At 34.8% G+C, this 24,838-nt stretch overlaps 3 protein-coding genes across 4 annotated transcripts; 1 reads left to right on the top strand and 2 right to left on the bottom strand.

The window, feature by feature from the left end:
- Positions 1 to 1,867: 1,867 nt before the first annotated feature.
- LOC25485471 (uncharacterized) lies at positions 1,868 to 9,985 on the bottom strand. Of its 2 annotated transcripts, none has more exons than XM_024771609.2 (10): positions 9,652 to 9,985; positions 9,222 to 9,299; positions 7,508 to 8,272; positions 7,291 to 7,393; positions 6,282 to 6,382; positions 6,024 to 6,198; positions 3,822 to 3,992; positions 3,635 to 3,735; positions 2,342 to 2,470; positions 1,868 to 2,214 (listed from the first exon to the last, which is right to left on the bottom strand). In XM_024771609.2, exons 1-9 carry the CDS (start codon positions 9,868 to 9,870, stop codon positions 2,414 to 2,416), a joined length of 1,770 nt encoding a protein of 589 aa, XP_024627377.1. In that variant the 5' UTR covers positions 9,871 to 9,985; the 3' UTR covers positions 1,868 to 2,214; positions 2,342 to 2,413. The 2 variants fall into 2 exon arrangements, with proteins under 2 accessions (XP_024627377.1, XP_024627378.1); XM_024771610.2 differs by having other exon boundaries at positions 7,565 to 8,272; positions 9,652 to 9,982.
- A 2,151-nt stretch (positions 9,986 to 12,136) lies between these two features.
- LOC25485470 (elongator complex protein 2) lies at positions 12,137 to 18,391 on the top strand. The gene is made up of 10 exons (XM_013614688.3): positions 12,137 to 12,460; positions 12,558 to 12,645; positions 12,926 to 13,011; positions 13,138 to 13,291; positions 13,387 to 13,547; positions 13,662 to 14,333; positions 15,036 to 15,357; positions 16,486 to 16,703; positions 16,987 to 17,164; positions 17,748 to 18,391. Exons 1-10 carry the CDS (start codon positions 12,320 to 12,322, stop codon positions 18,236 to 18,238), a joined length of 2,511 nt encoding a protein of 836 aa, XP_013470142.1. The 5' UTR covers positions 12,137 to 12,319; the 3' UTR covers positions 18,239 to 18,391.
- A 3,279-nt stretch (positions 18,392 to 21,670) lies between these two features.
- On the bottom strand, positions 21,671 to 24,573 carry LOC25485469 (putative mediator of RNA polymerase II transcription subunit 12). Its single transcript, XM_013614687.3, has 2 exons — positions 23,110 to 24,573; positions 21,671 to 22,881 (listed from the first exon to the last, which is right to left on the bottom strand). The coding sequence occupies exons 1-2, from the start codon at positions 24,441 to 24,443 to the stop codon at positions 21,960 to 21,962; spliced, it is 2,256 nt and encodes a 751-aa protein (XP_013470141.1). The 5' UTR covers positions 24,444 to 24,573; the 3' UTR covers positions 21,671 to 21,959.
- Positions 24,574 to 24,838: the final 265 nt, after the last annotated feature.

Genomic DNA, 24,838 nt, shown 5'->3' with positions numbered 1-24,838 from the left:
TTCTCCCTTCCCTCTCTTTCCTTCCCTTCCCTAGTCTTTCATTTCCTTCCCCTCAAAACTCGCAAACAAAGCCTTAGAAAATTTGGTAATTTTTTAATATTATGTACAGGTGGCATTTCACATGGGAAAGGTTAATCCTTTCCCACCATGGAAAAGTTGGATTCAATGATTAGATTAAGTGAAAAACATATTCTTATCATGCTCTCTCAACACTAGGTTTTTCTTCACACTATCTTCCAACAATTTAAAAATTCTGAAAATTAATTTTTAGAAATTAAAAAAATATAAAAAAATTCAAATAATTTTTTTAAAAAAATTCTGTAATTCATTTATTGAATGTTAGAATTTATTTTTTTTGAATAAATGAAAAAAAAAATTGTTCAGAATTTTATTTCAAAAACCTTATTTTTTAGAATTTTATTTTCTTAGAAAAATAAAAAACTTTAATTTCAAAATATTTTTTTAGAATTTTTATTTTATTTTTCAGAATATCTTATTTTATTATGAAATTAAAAAATATATTCTTTTTAGAAAAATAAAAACTTATCTTAGTTTCCAAAATTTTATTTTTATTGAAATAAATTTTATTTTTCAAAAAAAAAATTCTAACATTCAATAAATGAATTACGGAATTTAAAAAAAAAATATCTGAATTTTTTTATATTTTTTTCGTTTTTTTAATTTCTGAAAATTAATTTTCATAATTTTTAAATTATTGGAAGATAGTGTGAAGAAAAATCTAGTGTTGAGAGAGCATGTTAAGAATATGTTCTTCACTTAATCTAATCATTGAATCCAACTTTCCCGTGGTGGGAAAGGATTAACCTTCCCTATGTGAACACATACCTTGTGTACAAATGTATCGATCAGTTAGCAAAATAGTTAATATCCGGCTAATCAATTTTAGAAGAGGACTGCTAATATCTAGGTGTAAAATTTGTTTTAAACAAAATCAAGGCATGACTTAGATATTTCTTGAGATGTCAAGATCAACAATGGAGGGTCCCGTAGAGACAATGTAGAAGGTGAAACCATTATTGATATCTCTTGCTGGCAGAGACACAATGGCCTGGTATCTATACTATTTATTTACCTTCTTTCTATCGACCTAGAGAAGCCTAGTAACCTTTTCTCTTGGATAGTGACGACAATGTGTTTGGTTCAACTTAGAAACATGTTCCAAATCACTATCGAAGCCAGCAAACTGAATTTGCCGTCAGTGTGTAAAACCAAATATTAAGGGATGTGAATAAATAATAACTAGTGAGAAGGAACTATGGGAGGCTACAATAGATTTCGCGAATGAAATCATGTAAGCACCAGCCAAAAATAGTTAAAATGTGTGAGCCACGAACGACCACTATGTTACTTGACCATTACATTGGATTCTTGAGTTTTTTTTTTTTTTTTTTTTTTATATTCAATTGGTGGCCATAACCATTACATTGGATTCTTGAGTTTTTTTTTTAATTATCGCTAATTGTAAAACAAAGAGTACTTCCTACAAACTTGAAATGATACTTCCTACAAAAATAATACTTACTTTTCAGCTAGAAATGACCTAACGGTGTTGAATAAAAATAATACTTTCTAACAAGCTCAAAACTTGATCTATCTTAGGTAACAGTTGATCTATCTTAGTGAAGTCCAATCCACCGTTTTAAGTAGTCATTTCTGCCATAAAATGTCATTGTGTCACCATCCTTGGTAAATAGCAAATTGGTTTGTAACGTTTGGCAAAATATCCACCACTAACATGATGTCGCTATAATAAACTGCTGATTAATTGATTGCAATGATGCATGATTATGATTCTTCGATTCTTAGTTTCCCTTCTATATCCGCGCCGCCAAGCAGCTAACAGTTGTAAGTTTATCATTATCAATTAAATATAAGATCATCTAGACTAGAGGCAAGATGTTCGACTATCCATGTCCAGGCACCCGGAACAGAGGAAATTGGTCAATTTACATTCAAGAAACTTGGGCATGTTTATATTAGAGTACTATGTATGATATTCTGTACATAAGTTTTATAACAAATCAGCAACAATGCTGAAAAATTTTCTTTAGGACTATTGACTTTGTAATTCCTATCACTGTATACCTGGTAGTAATTCAGCCTTCAGAATCATATCCTTCACTGCTGGGTGGAAACAAAATGTGAAAACTTCAAACTCCAATGCACAAAAGGGCTATAATTTCTTTTAACTTTCTGCATCAAATTAGATACCCGGTAAGAATGATCGGATAAATAATCTTGTGATTACCATCAACAGCCTCAGGTTAGTGTAGTGCAAGAGTTCTAATGGGTTGTACAGAATGCAACAAGCAACGCATACCTGTTAGGAATGTAGTTATCAAGTGTGACCAAAGAATAATGTATTTGATGAATTGATGGTGTTTGGTGTACATCACTTGTCGTGACAACTAAGAAATTCAATTATACATGGATATACCTGCTCCACTGCCTGCACTCAATATATGCATAGAAAAACGTCACAAAGAAAGAAGCAATAGATTTAAAAAATATGTATACCAATTATTTGTGTCAAATAAATCTTGATACAACGGAAGCAAGCAGAGCTCAAGTGAGACAATTAAAAATGGAAGAAAGATCATCGACAATGTATAAGGAAAAAACATGGCAACTTGGCAAGAGTAGATGGACGAGGAGAAAACTGAATAGGCCATTACCATTAATCACTATATAAAATGAGCGAATAATCCTTTTGGCCCTTGAAATGATATGAAGTCAACCATACTCGGAGGGGAAAAAATTATACTAGAAAAGAGTTTTGGGCTGAACCTTGTAATCACACTTGTTGCAGGTGAGATCTTTCAAAAGGAAAATAACTTTGTCCGGGAAAGAAGAGAAAGACTTGGCACATGTAAACCTTGCATGACACTTAATGGCTACATGTGCATAATCAGGGGCGATTGCTTGTGTAATGAAGGGGTAGCTTTGGCTACCCCAAAATTTTTATTTTTATTGAATGGCTAGGTATATTAATATAGTTAGCTACCCCAATAATATATTTATAGCTACCTAAACATATTTATTTGCAAAAAAACTAGCATAAATAAAAAGGTTAACAAACTATTACTTGATTAATAAACTCATTTGTCATATATATTGACATTTGAGTCTCTACAACAATTATAGAGAAAACATTTTTAGTAATAAAAATTATCAATAGTCAAATAAAATGGGCGATAGTTTAATGCAAATAGCTTATTTGTTTACATTAAAAAAGAATTTGTTAGTCCATTTAGAAAATATTCAATTATGAATATATATTTGACTCCTTAAAGTTTAATTTTATAGAGATTAAACATATTTAACCCTTATATTTAATATATAAAGTTTAAAAGAAAGTTCATTTTTCTTTGCTTCAAAAAAATTATTGGTATTTGGCTCCCTCGTAAAAATTATGCTAGCTTCGCCACTGTGCATAACTGCATATCCATCAAAGTCAACTGACATTTATTAATGTCAAACTAGTTTGACTGATGGAATAATTTTTCAGGAACCTCGGAAGCAATTTACTCAATACAAAATTGGGTGCATATCAACAACAATTTTCCAATCTAGCATAAACTTAACAATGATAATAAAGGGAGTAAGGTAATACCAGTCTTCCTCCAACCAAATCATAATGAGCATAATGTGGGCCTTCGGGTTCTCCAAAAAGTTTATAGGTAACCAGGTGCTCAGGAATTAGTTTAACAGTATCTGCTCATAAAAAACCTTTAAGAATATCCATTTCTTGAAAGCCCAACAGGCAAGTAAAACATCTACATCTAGGATATGAAAAATACCTTCCACAGCTTCAGGTGGGCAAATCAAATCCTTGTCTCCAGCAGTAGCTAAAATAGGTATTTTGCTTTTGTGTAGATGCTCCTTGTAAAAAAATGTCCCATCCCTATTACATAAACCACGCTCTCGAAATGCTGTTGTGAGTTGTAAGAGAAGTTTTGCGGGTATGGTGCCTACCAGATGCAATAATATCATATGATTCATGAAGGTGATTTATAAACTAACTAGTCAAATATAAATAATTTTCTTAACTGAAAAATAAAAAGTCGTGTGCACTACATATACCAATCTGATTACAGAATAAAGAAGTTCCAATCCCAGGTATACCTAATTGCTGAGCAAAAGCGAGAATATTTAGAAAATACATCTAGCAAGGTTCGATAACCACAATTTTAATGAAAACCAGTCAAATCATCATTTCCTGCTCATCATATAATTCTGAATTAGTTCAATATTTTACCCTCATATGACCTATCCATGCCTTCTAGGTCCAAAGGCTTAGCCCTAGTCTTATATTAAAAGCGAAGAAATAACATAACTTTTTCAACATACTGGCCATCATAGCATGTTTAAATGAAGTTATACTATATCACTAATTCAAATCCATCTAATTGGCAGTTATACTATATCACTAATTCAAATCCATCTGAATATTCTCTCTCAAGATTTTCTATGATGATAATATATAACATACAATTCTCATCGTCCGTAAAATGGAGATACCGGGACGATGGTTATAAGTATAGAGTAGGCACTAAAACGAAGGGCATGTACTTGTTCATACAGAGGTTTTGGTGAGTCCAAAAAAAAAAACATGTGAAGTCCAACTGAATGCTCCAAAAAATATATATTCTACAAGATAAGACACTAAAAGTACACGAGAAGAAAGGATCCCTCTAATTAATATTTTCTTTATTTTCATGATAGTATCAATCCAGCGGCCATGCTATTACCCCAGATCCTTTTAAACATCAAGTGCGCTTTTGAAATGAATCCAAATAATCATTGTTTCAAAAACCAGAATGGTTGAACTGGGAACCGAACCCATAAACAGTCCGGTCAGCCTACTGGATCGGTTGTGTCAATAAACCAGTAACTTATTGGTAGCTTTGGATAAAACTAAATACTTTGGCATGCACAAGTTTCGAACTCTTGACACGAAAGAATAGAAAATGAAATATAACCACCAGGCCAAATTCTTCAGTGTCAAACATTCTACTTACGCTATACTTATATAATAATAATATTTAATAATTGAAAGTAACAAATAGCTCATTATAAAAAAAAATTAACGAATAACAAAAATGTTATACCAAGAATGCATTGTAATTTGTACTTTGTTTTTTTGACGTATGCATTGTAATTTTTTGTATTTGAATGCATAAATCATTCATTGTATTTCATTTTTTTTATAATCATTGTATTTTTTTAAGGTATAATCACTCATTGTATTTGATCGTTTATTAAACATATATATTTTTTATTTTTCTATTAAAAATATATCTTTTTATTAAAAAATGTGATTGAATGTAAAAAAAAAAATTGATGTAATTATATGAATAGAATTTTGGGTTTAATTATATCTTTTATTAACACGAAATATTATTTTAAAACATATTTAATCTTGTTTTAAATTGTTCGGTAGTTTTTATGACATTTTATAGGTGTCTTGTTTTTTTATAATTTCTAGAGAAGGTGTTACCCGGTTAAATTGGATTTAATACCTATACATATTTAATATAGAGACCGGATTATCTAACTGAGTCATCCGGTTTAATCTGATTCAGCCATGCGGTTCAACCAGTGACTCGGTAGTTCTCAATCAGTGACCCAATACCCTTAGCCGATAGATCACCGGTCCGGTTTTTAAAACACTGCAAATATTCATTGGAGAGGAATTGATAGTTTTCAATTTTCACAATGGCAGAACTCTCAAATGTTAATTGAGATACTATCACTGATCCCAAAATAAACTAAACCCCTGCTACATGCAACAAAAAACCTGTGCACAATCCAATTTTACCTTGTGCTGGGATTCAAAAGATTGGGAGGGATCAGACTCCTACGTCCTAACCACTTGTTAATATTAATAAGTCATAACTGCTCTAAAACTAACATGTCAAGAACCAACTTTCCTAATCACTTAAACAAGTAGGTGATGGTAAACGAATATTTTTAGATTTCTCAAGGATATAGAAACTTACAGAAGTTATTCAAGACCAGCCTTTTAAATAAATCGGGATCCATCATGCCCTCCGCTGAAATCAAAGTATTTAACCATGACAAAGCATATGGTGAACGAGATGAAACTTCATAAGCTGCTACCAACATTGCTCCTAAAGGAACAACAGGGACACTCAGAGCCTGTGCCGGATCTGCCTGTTTAAAAATAACTTAATTATTACCTTGACAGATAGACCTCTCGAAGGTGTAACCAGGAACAAATAAAACAATCCACTTACAAGAGGCACGAGTAACTTCAAAGTTGATTTGGATGATGTATAGTCCAGAGATGATGCCAGTGTAACTACTGCAGCCAATTTGGGTTCTTTTCCTTCAAAACCTTGCATGAGATGAAAATGATAACACAGATGATAAATAAGTAATTTAATAACTTACATATTTATTTTGTAAATGTCTAAACAGATCTATATGTGTGTGTGTCTCAATATAGAAAGGGGCCGTGCTACCTGTAGACCTAGATTTGTACCACTATGTATGCTCACTAGTAAATATGCCATGAGGAATGCGAAGGTCACACTCTCAAATACACTCCTATACTATTAAGCCATGTCATACCCATTTTTTATTCTATTAATTGGTAACCGGATACCTAATGAGAGATATCATCCTTTTTAAATTTAAATTGTTTATCATTGGCCATAGAGGATATCATGAGGTGTAGCCAACCCTACATTGTGTAAAAAGGCTTTTGTTATATCACTACAGACTCCATCAGAACAAAAAACAAAGTTAATGATTTTCATTGACAAAGTTGTTAGTTGCTATTTTCTCCACAAAGTAAATATTGTACTAAAAACCAATTCAAAATTTCAAAGTCTTGACATCTAATAACTGGATAAATGATGGTATAATTGGTCAGCCAAACAATAGAACAGAGACAAAGTATCTGCCACAGATGGCCACCAATTATGATATCAACCTACTATAGAAATTTCCAAATCCTACACCTTCGCTCATAATTAAAAAATAATTCGGGATTATAGTTTAGACAATAATGTCCTGCCAAGGCCGGTCCCAAGCTCGGGTAAAAGGAGAGGATTGTGTTAGGCCTCGACAGCCAACGTAAAACTTTGTTGAATCTCTATGACATGGACCAAATACGAAATAGTGTTGTTGTATAGTTTAGACAATAATGGATGTTGGTTGAGAGAGTAAAAAATAAGATGATAACAAATAAAAGAAAAATGGTCCATGGTTAATCCACACTATAAAAAGCTGGAAACTTACCAAACCGTGACAACATTGAATACAGCAAGATGCCGCCCATGGAGTGTCCAATTGCAAGCAATTTTCCATCTTTTGGCATGCTCTGTCTCAAAATGTATTCAATCTGTATAGATAAAACAAAAAAAAAAAGTCATATAAGAAAAAGACATGCAGCCAGAGAAAGTTTCCTCCGAATATCATAAAAAAGAAAAGGATTGCCGTTCATATAATTGTTAACCAGTGAAAAAGGAATTATGAATGTGTAACAATCCAACATGAACAGATGTCCCCTCACCGCTGCAGGAACATCTTCTTCCAAGTAATGATCAAAGTCCCAATTGTATTTCACCATCAAATCCAGTTGCTTCTGAAAATCCTCTATTGTAGAAGTAAAGCGAGCTTGCAAATCAAATAATGGAGGAGAAACGGATAACTGACCTGCCTCAATAATATTTACCAGCTTTTCACTCAGATCAGTTATTTGACTAGTAATGCCTGAATTTTGTCTTGTTTCCAGCAAAGTTGCAAGCTTTCCCCTCACCTCGTTGAATTGTTCATATAATGGAGAATCCACCAAAAGTTTTGAAATCTGATCAAGTAGTTTGGCAGACATGACCTTTGCTTGACTTTCACCAAGAAACCCAGAGACTCTTTCTGACAAACGCGTAAGAGTCTCAGACAATTTAGCGACCAGCTTTGATTCATCCCAAGCAGTAGCTAACTTAGCCAGGTCTCCTATTACAGCCACATTCTCTGTTTCTACTCCTTCTGAAGCAGAACTGTAAGGTTTAGATACAGTACCAGATATGTTATCCAATTCCATTTTCGAAGACATGGGTCCAGTGGTTGCATTTTCCAACATATCTTCCATTTTCGAAGACATTGCATGGGCAGACTGCTCAATATCTTTGGAATTTGATTCCTGAACACTCAACCCTGCTCCTCGTACTTCAAGAACCCAAGTCTCAAATCCCTGACCTGACATGTGACGTGCAAAGGATGACTGCAGTACATATCATGTGTTAGTATGAAGCCTGATATAAAAATCCGGTAAAATATGTAATGCTCGATAAAATACAACTATCCAGTTATGATTAGGCAGAGAGTCTCATTCACTTAAACATAGTTTAATTGCATAAAATGATACAGAGGAAAACTGAAAATTTAACCACAACACTATGGTGGAAGGAAAAACAGAGAAACAAAAGATGCATCTTCAGTGCATTCTTTAAAGGAAGAGGATTTCAGAATTTCGCTATCAGAGTGCAATTTAAAACAGTATATTAGTATCTCAATATTGACACTCAAGAGTCTCTAGTTCCTTTGTTCATGTCACGTATTATATTCTCATTCTCATATTTTACATCCATAATTTCTAATGATAAAGAAAAATATTTGGGTGCGAAAAATATACAGGAAAAAAAAAAACATGCATATAAAATGGCAATAACAACATTTCAGATATGTGTGTCGTTTGATTGCCATACCTGTGATGTGAGACTTTACTTACGTTGGATCATCTAATTGACCAATTTCATGTGCCAGAAAATATTTCAAACAATGATAAAATAAAACAACAAAATTCATTCCCACTATGTGGATCTGTTATTTCCTATCGTGTATTAAGTTCAAATTTAGACTGTTTGCCTTTAAACATAAAAATTTCTTGCTCTATGCCTATTTCTTACTGTAAGACTATGCTCTATAAGATTAACCTTTCATACTAGTGTTTCTGTAGGTCTTGTAATGATAAAACACAAACACCAATAAAATGAGAGATGCAAAAATTGAAAATGAAAGAAGACAGATAGGAAAGTAGGACAGGTAGAATCAAAGGAAAACTACATGCAAAACAGAAACACACATAATGCACTATAATGAAGGAGGGGCTAAGAAAAATCTAGATACAAATAAGATTAATAGAAAAGTAAGGAAAAAGAAAGGTTTATTACCGTAGGCGAAAGATCATATCCAACGGCATTAGTCCCCACTCCTGACAAGAGCAGCAGAGGATGATTTCTTGTAGGTGCCTGCAAAACAAGTACCAAATTCAATTAGAGATCATAAATATTTATCAAGATTATCTAGTTATTAAGGTCAATATTTATTATTGCAGTGCATATCTAATCAAAGTCTAAATTATCTTGATTTTAGCATACATGATCGTCAAAATAATATCACATAATCAACAGTTGAATGGTGGATTTTGCATCCCATAAAAGATATATGAGTGTTGTAAATGTCTAATTATTAAGCCTGATATCAGATTTTTATAAATAGTAAATTTTATTAATTCAGTTATTGCTTGAACAGTTTTAAGTTTATAAACTAATTGATATTCATTGCAGAAATTGAATGAAGAACGAAACAAGTGAAAGTAACCTGAGGAGAAGGGTGGTAGCGCCAGAGGGAAAGTTTCCAATCGGAGTTGTGGACGGAGACATAGTGGAGTTCGTCGGCGGTGCATATCGAAGGCTTATCGCGAACGGCGGTGGAGAAGGCTCTAACACGAAAAGGAGCGGTGGCGCGTGGGAAACGACGGAAGGTTGTAGAAGAAACTCTGCAGATAGAATACATTGGATCGTATTGTATGATTCCCATATCTCGATGGATGTATCGTCTTTCTTCTTTTTGTCTCTTTGAAATTTCAATTTGGGTTTTCCAATTCCAATTCTTATTTTTATGGCGGTTGACATTATCCACACACAGTTACTATATGGAGTAGTAACTTTTCCCACCGAAGATCAATTTCGGATTCACACATTTATTTTTAAAAAATAATATCTTGAACACACTTTTTTTTTTTTTTTATTTCTCTAAATTTATACAAGTTCCACTAAATTAATATGGTAACAATGTAATTTATTTTTGAATGAATTGATTTCAGATGATTTGTTTCGACAAGTTAAATGTATAGTAAATTTTGTTTAGATAAAGTGAATTAAAAAATGAATTCAAGACTAAAATTTAAATTAGAAGACGGATTAAATTTTGAAAGCAAAATCAAATATAGTTTTTAACGTAAAAAATGTTAAAGTTTTATCCTTTTGATATCCATAATTTTTTAAATTATAATTGTTTGTTGATTGATCATTTCTCTTAGATCTTCGTTTCTTCACTACTTTGCTCCACAAACTCGAGTTCCATTTTCTCATGTGTCTCTATGCTATATGAAATACACATATTCTTAAATTAATTGAGGAACTTTTTTAGAAACTTAATCATCATTATCCTAAGTATTTTAAGGTGATCAAACAATTTAATAAAAAATTCTTCCTCGTCATCTAGAGGGAAATATCCGCATAATAGTTAAACAAATTAAAGTTTTAACTTAATTTGAAACAATTTAATTTTAACGAAGGTCTCCCTTTTTGCTTTGCGTTTTTTAAATAATCATTTTCAAACAAAGGATAATTTGATGAGGTGTGGGATTATTTCTCGTGACTTGTCTTTCTACATTAATGGATGTGATCTTAAAGAAAATTGATCCCGTCTTTTTTTTTTTTATGAGCAATAGGTCATTGAGATGGGAGGCATCAAAATCATCTTATAACCATATTAGCAACAATGGCGTTTTTAAGCCTTTTTTTGTCTTGTTGCAAAAATTATGAGGATTCTGATAGATTTGAGACTTATCAATAATCAAGTTGCTCGACATAATTTAAAATCGAAGTTGCTTTATTAAAACATTTAAGAGGGGTAAAATGTCCATATCATACAATTTTAGAGGATGAATTGACGATTTACTCGGCTTTAAATTATGATTAAAATTACCAAAAAAATCATGGATAAAAATAATCAATGCGGGCCGTGATCACAATAATAAATCTCGACATTGTGACGATAATTATGGTTGCTAAGAACAAATTAAAGTCATTAATAAAAATAATTAAGTTGACATTTGCAATTGAAATTCAATGGAGAAAAAAAAAAAACATGATCAAATGTGTTTTTTTTTTTGGTTACAAAATGATCAAATGCGTTTGAATCTATAATTTAAGCAATGGAACAAGGATGATACAACAAAAACTAAGCAAGGACAAAATAACTGTAAAACAAACGTAATTAAAAAGAATGTAAAATTAATAAGCAAAATGGAAATGAAAAATAAATAAGGATGAATTAGGAATGATAGGGAAGAGATTACATAGACATACCATTGACATGAACGGTTGATGGAATGATGATAATTTTTTGGGAAAAGATGGGTGGGAAAATGTGTTTGGTGTATTTGATTCGTTTAACAGTAAATACTAGACACGTGAGATAAAAAATCGTGTTGTGGTTTAGTAAGTGACAAAAACGATTCTGCTGCACCTCCTCCTTAATAATCTCTGCTTCGATCGCACCTGCTGCATATTGTAGACGTTTCCCAAGATCTTCACTGAAGAAGCTGAAACGTGCATGTGCCACATTTCTCCATTTTAGCATCTTGTAACTGCTCCCACCTTGCAGATGTTTTCATGGTAGGTCTGTTGCCCCTAACACGGTCCAGTCTAGGGTCCATACATGAAACAATCAAAATTACATACACATAACAATTAAAAAAAAACATGTTTCAACAATTACTTAACGTGTTTGGATTATAGAATCCGAACCCATCCGGTACCAATAAAAAAAATCAAATCAAACACTCATTGATTAAAGAAATGTGATCTTATCTTATGTTTGGTGTTCAAAAAAGCTTGAAATGCGATGAATTCAAACCAAAAAAACTTAAAAATCACCCAATGCAAGGTGATTCAGATTTTAGAGCGTTTGAGAGAAATTATGGTATAAAATCGTAACCTTTCGAAATGAAGGGTGTTTCGCATTATATAATTACATTGCTTTTATGGTTCGACAAATATAATCCGAAAAAGGATAAATTGCAAGAGAATAAAAAAGGGGGAGGGCGTGAAAAACCGGGCACTATGGGAAATTTTAGGGCTTATTGGGCTAAAACAAACACCCACTAACACTAACTAACCCAATTCTCTTTCTTATTCTTCCCAACTATCATCGCCGTCGCCCGAAAATCTCGCCGCCCTCTGTCGGAGCTGTGATAATAATGCATATCGAAGAAGGAGTTGAAGTGAAAAGGGTATTCATTGGAGCAGGATGCAACAGAATAGTGAACAACGTTTCTTGGGGTGCTTCTGGTTTTGTCTCTTTTGGAGCTTCAAACGCCGTCGCCATTTTCTCCCCCAAGGTTACTTTACTTCCCCAGTTACTCCTTTTCAGTCACCCTTTTATCTTTAATTTTTGTTTCTTCTCATTGAATTCAATTTTTTTGTTTTGTTTTGTAGAGTGCTCAAATTTTGACCACTCTTCCCGGTCACAAAGCTGTTGTCAATTGCACTCACTGGCTCCCAAGTAGCAAATTTCTATTCAAAGGTACACTCTATAAGTGCTTATGTATTAAGCTATTTCTATAGCAAGGTACAAATTGATTTCATGTAAGCTTACGGCTATAAGTTGTTTCTGTAAACTATCTGAGTATAGAAATTGGCTAAAAACAACTTTATGAACATGTCATAAGTTGTTTCCACAAGCTCTCTCAAACAATCTCAGAAGTACTTTTGTTATGTCAGTAGATAATCTCAAATAAATAAATTCAAGCAAGCCCTAATAATGTTATTGATGATCAATGCCCTCCCGTACCTTGTATACACAGCAAAAGAATTGGAACTGCATTATTTGCTATCTGGAGATGCAGATGGTGCTATTATTCTATGGGAACTGTCCCTTGTTGATGGGAAGGTACATCATGCTTCATTGTTCTTTTCTACTTTCTTTATGTGCAAATAAACTATCCGAAGAGTCACTTGGCAGCTTTGATTTTAATGTTTTTTTTTTTTTGCATATTTCTATTTTTTGCGTTTATAGTGGAGGCAAGTGTCACAAGTACCACAATCACACAAGAAAGGGGTTACATGCATCAATGGAATTATGATTTCTCAAACTGAGGCAATGTTTGCATCTACTTCTTCAGATGGTACTGTTTGTATATGGGAACTTGTATTTCCACTGACGAGTAGTGGTAAGCCCTACTTTTCGAATGACAATGTTCACTATTATGTTTGTGTTTCTACTATCTTGTATATACGTTAATTGATATTTGGTCTATCATTCTAGGTGACTGTAAATTATCATGCCTGGACTCTTTTTCCGTTGGTTCTAAATCTATGGTAGCCTTATCGATGGCGGAACTGCCTGGATGCACTGATCACATCATCCTTGCAATGGGAGGATTGGATAACAAGATCCACCTTTACTGTGGGGGAAGGACTGGAAAGGTATTTTTGTCGCCATAATTATAGATTACTAACATGAAATTTTAGCTCCTTATAGTTTTTTTTCTGGGAGTGTGTTTAAGTCATCCTATACTTTTCTTCTACCTATGAACCCAGTTTGTACATTCATGTGAGCTAAAAGGGCACACAGATTGGATCCGGAGTTTGGACTTCTCATTACCTGTAAGCATCAATGGGGAGGTAAACAATATTTTTCTGGTAAGTTCGTCTCAAGATAAATGCATACGAATTTGGAAGATGGCATTGTGCAGCTCTGTGCCAAACGGGAATGGCATATACAGGGAGGAAGAATCAAGCTTATCATCCTATATAGAAGGTCCTGTCCTTGTGGCCGGCTCATCTTCTTTTCAGATATCCTTAGAATCTCTTTTGATTGGACATGAGGATTGGGTATATTCGGTTGAATGGCAACCCCCTTTGGTTGCATCCACGGAAGGGGAAGCCTGTTATCAGTCACAGAGCATTTTATCTGCATCCATGGACAAGACTATGATGATCTGGCAGCCTGAAAAGACTTCTGGTGTGTGGATGAATGTGGTTACTGTTGGCGAACTAAGTCACTGTGCTCTGGGATTCTATGGTGGTCATTGGAGTCCAAATGGAGATTCAATTTTAGCACATGGATATGGTGGATCGTTCCATCTTTGGAAAAATGTTGGCGATGACAACTGGCTTACGCAAAAGGTTCCCTCTGGTCATTTTGCATCGGTGACTGAGATAGCATGGGCTAGATCTGGTGACTACATTATATCAGCTAGCCATGACCAGGTATTTAAAAATACATCATTATATCCACAAAAGCTTTACTATTGATTGTGTCTGTTAAGTTATCTATTAGGATTTCATATGAAAATACCTTTTATAATTTAAAAATGTCTTCCTATATGTTGTCTAACTTGCTGTATTAGTATCTTATGATACACGCAAGTCGTATCTCAATTTGATAAAAAACTGAATCCAATTGGTACAAATCTCTAGTGTGTATCTATTTTGGACATGAATCTCATCTCGAATCCCCCAATTCATTATGATGAATCTCAATTCAATGCAACGAATCCCGATTCATTCTAATGAATCACTATCTAAATTTAGTGCAAGTCAACCACTTTTTTTGTCAACTCTTTATAGCCAGCCGCTTTTTCGCTTATTTACACATGATTTGAATGTTGAAATATTTTGAGATTAGTAGATGATCTATTAACTTATTGGTTTTCTATGTTTCTTTTGTTTTACCTAAAAATGTTTAAAATGTCACATTTTATTGGTAATGAAAAGAATGTATTTTACAATTCATAATAAGATTTTATTCACAATACGAATCTCGATTTAATAACCATGGTTTAATTAGTGTAAGAACATTAGTTCTATAAACTTGGCTTTTTTGAAGAGAAAAACAACAAAATTTCAAGCCACTTGTTATATTGAATTTGTCTTCGCTCTAAAATTGATTTTGCTGTGTGAAAATTGCAGACAACTAGAATTTATGCTCCATGGAAAGTTGAGACTTCTCTTCAAGATGGAGAGTTTTGGTATGAGATTGCGCGGCCTCAGGTTCATGGCCATGATATAAATTGTATGACCGTTGTTCATAGTAAGGGTAATCACCGTTTTGTTGGCGGAGCCGATGAGAAAGTTGCTAGAGTGTTTGAAGCTCCATTATCATTTTTGAAAACGTTGAGTAATGCCACTTTGCAGAAGTCTTGTTATTCTGATGACGACTTGACAAACATTCAGATTTTGGGTGCAAATATGTCAGCTCTTGGACTTTCACAAAAACCTATTTATGCTCAAGGTTGGTTAATTTGTTGAAATTGTGATCTTTTGTCATGTGATACATAACAGGCAGATCTTGAGATCATATTGTTTAATGTTGGTGCTCTTTCTCATTGTCTCTGCTAGTGTTAACTTTGACTGCAAAGGATTTGGTTGTATACTTGTAGTTGATTGATAGGGAATGGAAATACTTGAATAAAGCTATTGGATGGAAGCAAGCTGCCATTAGTAAATAGTTACAGCTTATAGTAACCTGTTGCTAGGATGCAAAGTAAAAGTGAATTAGTAGTTAAGGTTAGTAGTTGGTTGGTTATAGGAATATTGTGTATAAATAGGATACAATAATATAGGGGATTCACACTGATGTGTAAACACTTGGTGAATAGAAAATTGGCTCTTTGTAGAAGGTAAACCTCAGAGGCAGAGTTGTCAATCAGTGGCGATACAATGCTATAACATAACGTATCTTAATGAGTTCGCTACGAAAACCACAACATTATCCTAGCTTCACCATTAGGGCGATAGCAGCTGTTGTTTCAGTTTCTGCTAGCTGATGTAGCGGCAAGCCGGCAATAGCAGAAATAAAGAGAATTTTAGATAAAACCAAAGAATCCGTGTCTGCACTAAACATGATCTATTTTCACCATAGGAAACTGAAGTGAAGAGTTGGCGAGCATTACTCATATATTCACCATAATACATAAAGCTTCCAATATATTATTTACTACATGCTCCGCATCCCCCCCCCTTTTTTTCTTTATAAATAATTGACTTATTTCAACCGCTATTTGCCCTTGTAGGAGATACGTCTCATATTCTTTAAATAAAATAGAAATAGTTCTTTCTTTTCAATTCAATTTCTTTGGTTCCTAACAGCTGTTAATAGAAAGTTACCAGAGTTAGGACATATTCTCTACGTACTTGGATGATGTCTATCTCTCATATTGAGGTAATGGGTTCATCCAAATGATGGCTGGTAGCGATAACAATTAAAAAACCATAGTCATAGAAGGGTTGGTAAACTAAATCTTGTTTGTTATTTATTTTCTGATGTTAAAATTTAACTTTCAAAACAATTATATATCTGTTCTGGTGTTTTGGTCTCTCCAAAGTTTGTAAATTTGAGGATTATTATTCTACATTGCAGCTGTACATGAGACCTCTGATACAAATGGGGTTGATGGTCTGGACACCTTTGAAACTGTTCCCGATGCAGTTCCAACCGTGTTTACCGAACCTCCAATTGAAGACCAACTAGCATGGCACACACTCTGGCCTGAATCACATAAACTCTATGGCCATGGAAACGAGCTATTTTCTTTATGCTGTGATCATAAGGGTGAGCTTGTCGCTTCTTCATGTAAGGTATGCACTGTTAGTCTAACTATGGACCTGTATAATTAGACGGAAAATTAAACACTTATATGAAATTCATTGTTTCTTGCAATTCTCATGACTAGCAACTATATGCTGCTTATTGTGCTTTTTCTTCAATCAAATTTCTAATGCTCTTTTTTCCAACATTTGATATACATTAACTTTAACCAACTTGGCTTAGATCAGTCTCACTGTTGTACACTTTACTGCTATGTTGCTGATATTTCTACATTAGTTGGAAATTGTTGAATAAATAATTTATGCATTGCAGGCCCAATCTACGGCTGTGGCAGAGGTATGGCTTTGGCAGGTTGGTTCATGGAAAGCAGTTGGCCGCTTGCAATCCCATAGCTTAACAGTGACACAGATGGAATTCTCACACGATGACAACTTTCTTTTGACTGTCTCAAGAGATCGCCAGTTCTCTGTTTTTACAATCACAACAACAGGTAGATTAGTCATCATTCTCCCCAGGATGCAAGCATACGTGTTTGCACCTTTTCTGCATTACTATTATGATTTTTTATTTTTTTATTTTGGTAACATTCTTTGGTTGACATTTGTTGAGTTTGGAGCACATCGATGTTACGAAACTGAATTGAACATTGGAGCACATTTGTTTAGTAATGTAATTCCTGCCTGAGTATAAATGATTGTTTGAATTGACTTATTTAAACTTATCTACTAGTATAAGCGCTTGTGGTTTTGTTTGGGAGAGCTTATGGAAAGTTGGAAACAACTTATGACATGTCCATAAGTGGTTTTCAGGTTATTTTGATAAGCTAGCTTATGAAAACAGCTTATAGCTTAAATGAAAACAATTTGACTTTATTTTATCTTTTGTTATAGAAATAACTTATACACAAACAATTTATATGATAAACGCTTATGTTTTAAGCACTTAATTAAGTTGTTCATTCAAACAGGGCCCTGGGCATTTATTTTACGCATTTAGTGCTACAAAAGTTGCATGTTTTCTTATTAACTACTGCAACTTAACTGAAATACTAATTACTCAATTGTGGTCTGTAGGAACCGGTGAAATTAGTTATAGTCTTCTTGCGAGGCAGGAGGGACACAAGCGGATTATCTGGTCATGTTCTTGGAACCCACACGGCCATGAATTTGCAACAGGTTCACGCGACAAGACAGTGAAAATCTGGGCCGTAGAGAAGAAATCTTCATCAGTAAGACAGCTTATGACTTTACCTCAATTTACGAGTAGTGTGACTGCATTGTCTTGGGTTGCTCTGCCTAATCGAAGAAATGATGGAATTCTAGCTGTTGGAATGGAAAATGGCCAAATAGAATTGTGGAGTCTGTCCTATAACAGACAAGTGGATGGAAGCATTGTAGTACCGGGTTTTGCTGCTGCTCTTCTTGTTCGCGTAGATCCTTTTATATGTCATGCCTCTACAATAAACCGTCTGGCGTGGAGGAAAACTGAAGAAGATCACAAGAGCCTACAACTTGCTTCTTGTGGAGCTGATAACTGTGTGAGAGTGTTTGATGTAACTGTTTGATTAATTAGATTATTTCTTCCCCTTATTTTTTATATATCTGTAGAATATTTTTTTACTCCTATAGGTAGGTATGCTAACAAGTTTCTCCCTGTTTGTGTACCTCTTTGAGAAATATGAATTATTATTATCCCGTGAAAGTATTTTTTGTCTAAATAGGTCGAGTTAGTTATGGAGTTTTAAGGTGATAATACATTTTTTTTTTCTATGCAATGGTGGGAATGATGTTTGAACCTAGGGCCTCATACATACTATTCAAACCCCTTTGCCAATAGACCAATCCTGGTGGCTTTAAGGTGGTAATACTTTATTATTGTAAAAAATGATAATAGTATTAATTACAATCATTAGATACAAATTAAGAATCCAGACTATTCTCAAAATCTTGTGACAATCTCTTTACCCACCGTTGCATGCTATCATTGGAAAATTCTATCCGCACCAGTCAGCAGTTGGTCACTTTGTTATGTATAAATAAGGAAAAGCGGCAAAAACAAACTTGTTTGCCATTAGCTGAAATATTTGACAACTTCTTGATTGATGGTATTACATTTTTCTTATATTTAAAAATAGGAAAAAAGGATATGCATAGTATAAAACCAAAAGGAATTGCAGAGATTTGAGATATTATTCTTCTATCTGATTTTAATGGTCGTTATGAATTACTAAATATAGTTGTCAATCCTTTACCATTTATGTATGTCCCTGAAGAGTAGATTCACAAGTGCATGTATATATGCTTCAAATACCATTGAAAATATGTAATCTAGCGATGCCTTTTATCAAAAATCGTGCATTTGTGTAGTGGTGCACAGTCCGCCAATTATAGGGCTTACTACAGTGCGGTGAGCTGGAAAAATTGTTCATTTTGACTGTCTCAAGGTGATGAAATTAAGTGTAGTGGGTGTCAGTTGAGGTTTGAATAAGTGCAATGAGGGTGGTCGGGTAGCATTTGGATGACATTGGTCAACCATAATGTCATAAGTGGCTTTCTTCTATCTCTTTCAAAAGGTTTTTATTTTTTATTTTTTTGTAATATGGTTGGTCAATGTCACTAATATCACCAACCACAATGTCACATAAGTGTTACCCGAGGGTGGTCAACATTTCTTATAACCATGTTATGTGTACGAGATTTTTATCGTTATTTATCACCACCAATCAATTTTTGTCGAAAAATTTGTTGAACACAAGATGAATTATCTTTTTTCAAATAAGTTTTCTTCGTACACAAGATACATGAATCAAATCTTTAACCACACAACTTTTTTTAAAAAGAAAAAAGTGCATGTTTGATTCAACCATGAGAAAATTTTAGAGTAACTTGATATGTCTAAAATTGAGTTAAGATACAGTGTTTTTATGTTTAAATATATTGATATAAAAGTGAGTTGAATAATAAATAGTCTAAAAAAAATCAATTATAGAATAAGAAGTTACAATTTATATAGCTTTAAGTAAAATCAATTTGAGAGAAAAAATCAATTCCTTTTTTTTAAATAATAGTTATACTTCAAAGTAACTAAACATGTCAAAATCAATATTACATCTCAAACTCAATTTTGATTCCCTTCGAAAGTGAAATCAAACATACATATGTTGTCGGGTGCGACCGTGATCGTGATAAATCTACCGCGAAACCAAAAGAAACACTTTCAAAATGTATGAATCTTACACTAGACTAGAACCAACCTCACTTTGGTATATTCCGTTTCCTTTTACTTGTGTATATTAAGTTTCTCCATTTTAATTGTTTGCGCCGCAAACACAGTTAACTCTTTCAAGTGGGTCCTTTGGCGGGGAGTCCCTTGCTTGTTGCCCTTCTCAATTGAGTGCCAATAGTAAAAGTTCAACAATCCGTTGAAAGTTAGAACGGAATCAAAATTTTGATCGGATGAGTTATAGATTCCTTTTCCATCATATGATGGAATTTAGTTCTTGGAAGCAAAGGTTAAGACGCATTAAAATATCACATTGAATTCGGTGGGACGGACGTATACACTCCTTCCTTCCATACTTTTCTCATATGGGTTTCCATGACCATCCCAGGTTCTCATTTTTAGAGTGCTGATTTGGTCACCAATAATGCACCAATTATATACATTGAATTTGCAACAAAAATCAGCTTGTGGAATGGTGATGGACCCTGAACACAGTTGACTTTGAAAATTGCTTACCGCAACTATTTTTTGGATGATAATGTTAACAATGAATGTCATGACTCATCATAAGGATGCAATAAGTTATTTGAAGCTTAGTCAGCATCAACTACAAGCCCTACAAGTTAATTTCAAATCAAAGATGACAACATTTGAGTGTAGGCAGCGGCTTCATCGTGCAAACGTGTAGCTGAATAATATTTAGATTTAAGCATACTTTATGTTTGTTTGTTTTTAATCATATATACTATGCATTATTTATATTTGGTTCAATTCAAAAGTAACCAAATTTGTACGTTTCCCAAGCACACAAGCACCTCATCCATACTTCTGAACCTCGTACAATTAATTAACCACTAGTATCTAACTCTAGTGCTCAATTCAATACAATAAAACATCTCATTTAACGTACTTTACCACCAAGGTCACATGAAATTCAGTAAAACCGACATATGCAACGTGCACTCTGTTATGTAAGGTTTTATTATTCTTGAAGTTCACTATACGTCAAAATTCGCCATCAATCAACTTCTTTGTTTTAATATGATTGTATTTGTATCATCCAATTGTGTCTTGGTCAAGAAAACTACAACTATCAGGCTTCCGTTAGTATCAGCCCATGGTATTGTTGCTCCCGTCAGCATCGTCTGATGTTCGATTTCAGAACAACTATGTGTCTTAACAAAGAAATTTGTACATCCTAAGTAAGCAAATTATAAACGCAGTGTTTGTCTGCTGTGATTAGTCTTTGTTAGATTTTCTAATAATCTCTTGAGATCATACTCTGCAGCTTGAAAAGTTCATGTAAGGGTTCTATTTTATATTGAATCAAAGTTGTAAGAAATTGACTCATACGTCTCAAAAACATGGATTCTACTCCTAATGTCGGCATAGAACCTCATTGGTGGATCGTTTTTAATTACCTTTGTCAGCACGCTCTCAGCCTTGAGGTCAGCCCTGCGCACAACTCATCTATACTTTATGTATTAACCAACAAAAAGGAAGAAGCAAAGTTCCAAGAAATGTCTAAGCTTTCATCCAGAAGAAGCAAACTAGGCAAAGACATTTTTGTTTGGGCATTCACAGAAAAATCCAGCATAACAGCTGAAATGTGTGATTTTCCCACATCAAAATCGAATAAGGGGAATGAGAATAAAAAGAATCAAAGATGCTAGTTAAATCAAGGCTCCGAAAGGCCACATCCAATTGAACTCGTCAACAAGAATAGTTTGTCAATAGCCAATAGCCATAAATCATAGACCATGTCAAGAAACAATGCCCCGCAAAATTATATGACAATCATTTCAGGAATTGATATTTGAACTTCACAAATATAATGTTTCAGACTTCAACTTATACAGTATAATATAACCTTGGACCGATTTCCTTTCCTATGAATTATGAAATACAAGAAAAAGTACAAAGATAAACACAGTTTCTTATTTTCTATGGCAAATACATACCACAAACAGGTAGCAAACACGACGACCCAACGAGAACTGCATATATAAAACATAAAAGGAAACCAAACCAATTTTTCAAAATTGTTTCTTTTATGAACTTGCTTATAGTGGCTGTGAGGTTCTTATCTGCTGCTTCATGCCGTCTGATGGATGTTGTCCAGGAACTTCCGGCTGCATCATAGTAGCAGCTGCCATGGTCTGATACTGTGAAGGCATTGTGGGTGCCATAGGCTGAGAGTAGTATACTTGAGCAGGATCAGCATATTCATAAGCATAACTGGCAGGGGCAGCAGAATTAGGAGCCATGGATTGAGACGGATGGTGGATCTGGGAGTAAGTGACATACTGCTGTTGATGCTGACTTGTAGGAACTTGCACAAATTGAGGACTGCCTCCAGTTGCAGCTCTGTAAGCAGCAGCCGTCATTTCAGTTTTGGGTAGAGGAGCACTTCTAATGGGGTTGTAAGCTGCATTTTGTTGAACCAATGTGGTGGGGTTTGGAGGATTTTGGGGTCTGCTAGAAGGGATTGTTGTGGCAGATTCACCCATATTAGCCTGCTGAACAGAAATATTATAACCTTGTTGGGGCTGTCTTGCAGGTACATAGTAAACCTGATGATGGGGCTGTTGCTGTGAAGGATATACAGGATAGTATGTAGGAATTGCAGGGTTATGATGAATGTAGTGTCCCCCATGAATAAACTGCTGCTGCTGATGATGTTGAAGCTGTTGTTGCTGCTGCGGCTGATGTTGAGGTTGTGATTGTTGCGGCTGATGTTGAGGCTGTTGTTGCTGCTGTTGGAGTTCGAATTGCTGTTGCTGCTGCTGGAGTTCAAATTGCTGTTGCAGCAAATAACCAGGGTCCTGTACATGTTGCTGCACCTGGATCCTACTATGTGGATCAGACAAATTGAGTTTTGGATCCACAGGGTTGCTAACCCTTGTAGTTCCAGGTTGAATCTGAATTTGCTCTTGATAAACAACAGGTTTTTGGCGTGACATTGCATTGGAAAGACTACTATCACTGCATGATCAAAAACAATCACCAACAACCTATTTCAGATATTGCTAAACCACCACAGTAATTTATAATAATCGAAGCAATTAACAACATACACATCAGTGCAACTAACAACATACATATTAATGAATTGAACAATCCTATGTAAGTAAACATTAAAAATAAGCTATATCACACATATCAAACAGATAAATTACAAAAACAAGCAAATTGAAAGAAGTAAAAGCAAACCTTGAAACTGAATCAGGAGAAGGCAAATCCGAGCCACCACCACTTGACTTTTGTTGAAATTGAGGAGCTTGTGACTGTGTCTGTGCTTGTGACTGTGCCTGAGATTGAGTTTGAGCTTGATTTTGAGCTTGAGGTTGAACTTGAACAACCTGTGGCTGAGGAGTTGGTGGTTTTCTATATCCCACAGGCACACCATGATCCGATCTCTCATCATCAGAGAATACCCTATTCTGGTAATCACCAACAACCACAGCAGAACCAATCGGAACACCAACCGCCGCCAGCGTAGTTGGCACAGGAGGATGAGGTGGTGAAGACATGACAGCAAAACCCTCATCCTGTAGCCTCTGTCCAATACCACCAACACCAACAACCATTTGAGCAAACTGTTCATCAATCCCCAAAACCTTTTGATCCTGCTGCTGCTGCTGCAATTGTTGCTGCTGTTGAGCCCTAACACCACCGGAAACACCATCTTCAACATGCACCCTGATAGGAGGCAAATTCGCTAAAGACGGAGACGAAGAAGTCGAGCCAAAGGACGAAGAAGTCTCCATCATAGGCGAATCAGGAACAGAATGAACATCCTGCTTCAAGTTCTTACAATTCCCGAAAGATCCAGGTTGAGAAACACCATCAGGAGCTTCCCCAGTGGAACCTTGTTCAATATGATTATTCCCAGCAACATCATCCTCAAGACCTAAAAGATGATTCACAGAAGAAGCGGCAGAATCAGAAAAACCTCGATTAAGCGACGTAACGGCACCGTTTAAGGTATCAAAGAACCATTCACCGGATCTAACAGTAGGATCGAGAATTTGCGGTGGAATTGACTGAGCAGATTCAGGTTTCGATGGAAACAGAAAAAGACGAATTCGCGAGGGTTTCAAAGACGAATTCGTAGAATTCGTTCGATCGTATTCATCGATCATGTTTTCTAAATCTTCATCGGTTGAAACGGAGATTAACGAATCTAGGTCTTCGTTTGGAAGCTGATACTTGAAAGTGAACGGTCTTCCATTAAGCAAGGTTTTGGAGAGGCGCGTGGATAAATCCCCAAGTGAGGTGGCGCGTTCAACAACAACGATGCGAGTATCACCGCCGACGTAACAGAGAGCTTTGTCGGTTGGACGAGGGACGATGTGGCCGCCGTAACTGCACATCAGACGGAGTTTGGATGTGGCTGGAGGGAAAGGTTCGTCCCATGAGTCGTTGTTGCGGGAACGAGGGGAGGAATCAACGGAATCGGGGTAGTTAAGGTGTGGTGGTGGTGGAGCCACGGAGGATAACGGTGGTCCGGTTGACGGCGTTGGAGGTTGGGGTTGCGCCTCCATGAGGATGATCGATGAAATGAATAATAACTGATGAGTTTTTTTTTTTTTTTGCTGCTTGTTGCTGCAGTGCAGCCCCTTTTTGCAGCGCAAAAATAAAAGGACGAAAAAGAGGGCCTATTTCACATAATTTGTTGCTGTTATATAGTGCTAAGTTGTTACTACTACTTCACGCATGATGAAGATGATCCTCTTTTTCATTTTTTTTTTTAATCTTATTAATTAAATTGATATTTTCCTAATTTAAATTGATATTTCTGTATTTTAATTCCTTTTATAAACTTTTTTATTCATGTATTTATCTTGAACTAATTAAGATTAAGCATCTCTTTGGTGAAGATCACGGCAAAAAACCGCGGCGACATGGAAACTAGGCGTTGGAGATTTTTCATTTTGCG

The sequence above is a fragment of the Medicago truncatula genome, chromosome 1, assembly GCF_003473485.1.
Source record: "Medicago truncatula cultivar Jemalong A17 chromosome 1, MtrunA17r5.0-ANR, whole genome shotgun sequence".
Classification (NCBI taxonomy): Eukaryota; Viridiplantae; Streptophyta; class Magnoliopsida; order Fabales; family Fabaceae; genus Medicago; species Medicago truncatula.
This window is presented reverse-complemented; position numbering and strand designations above follow the sequence as displayed.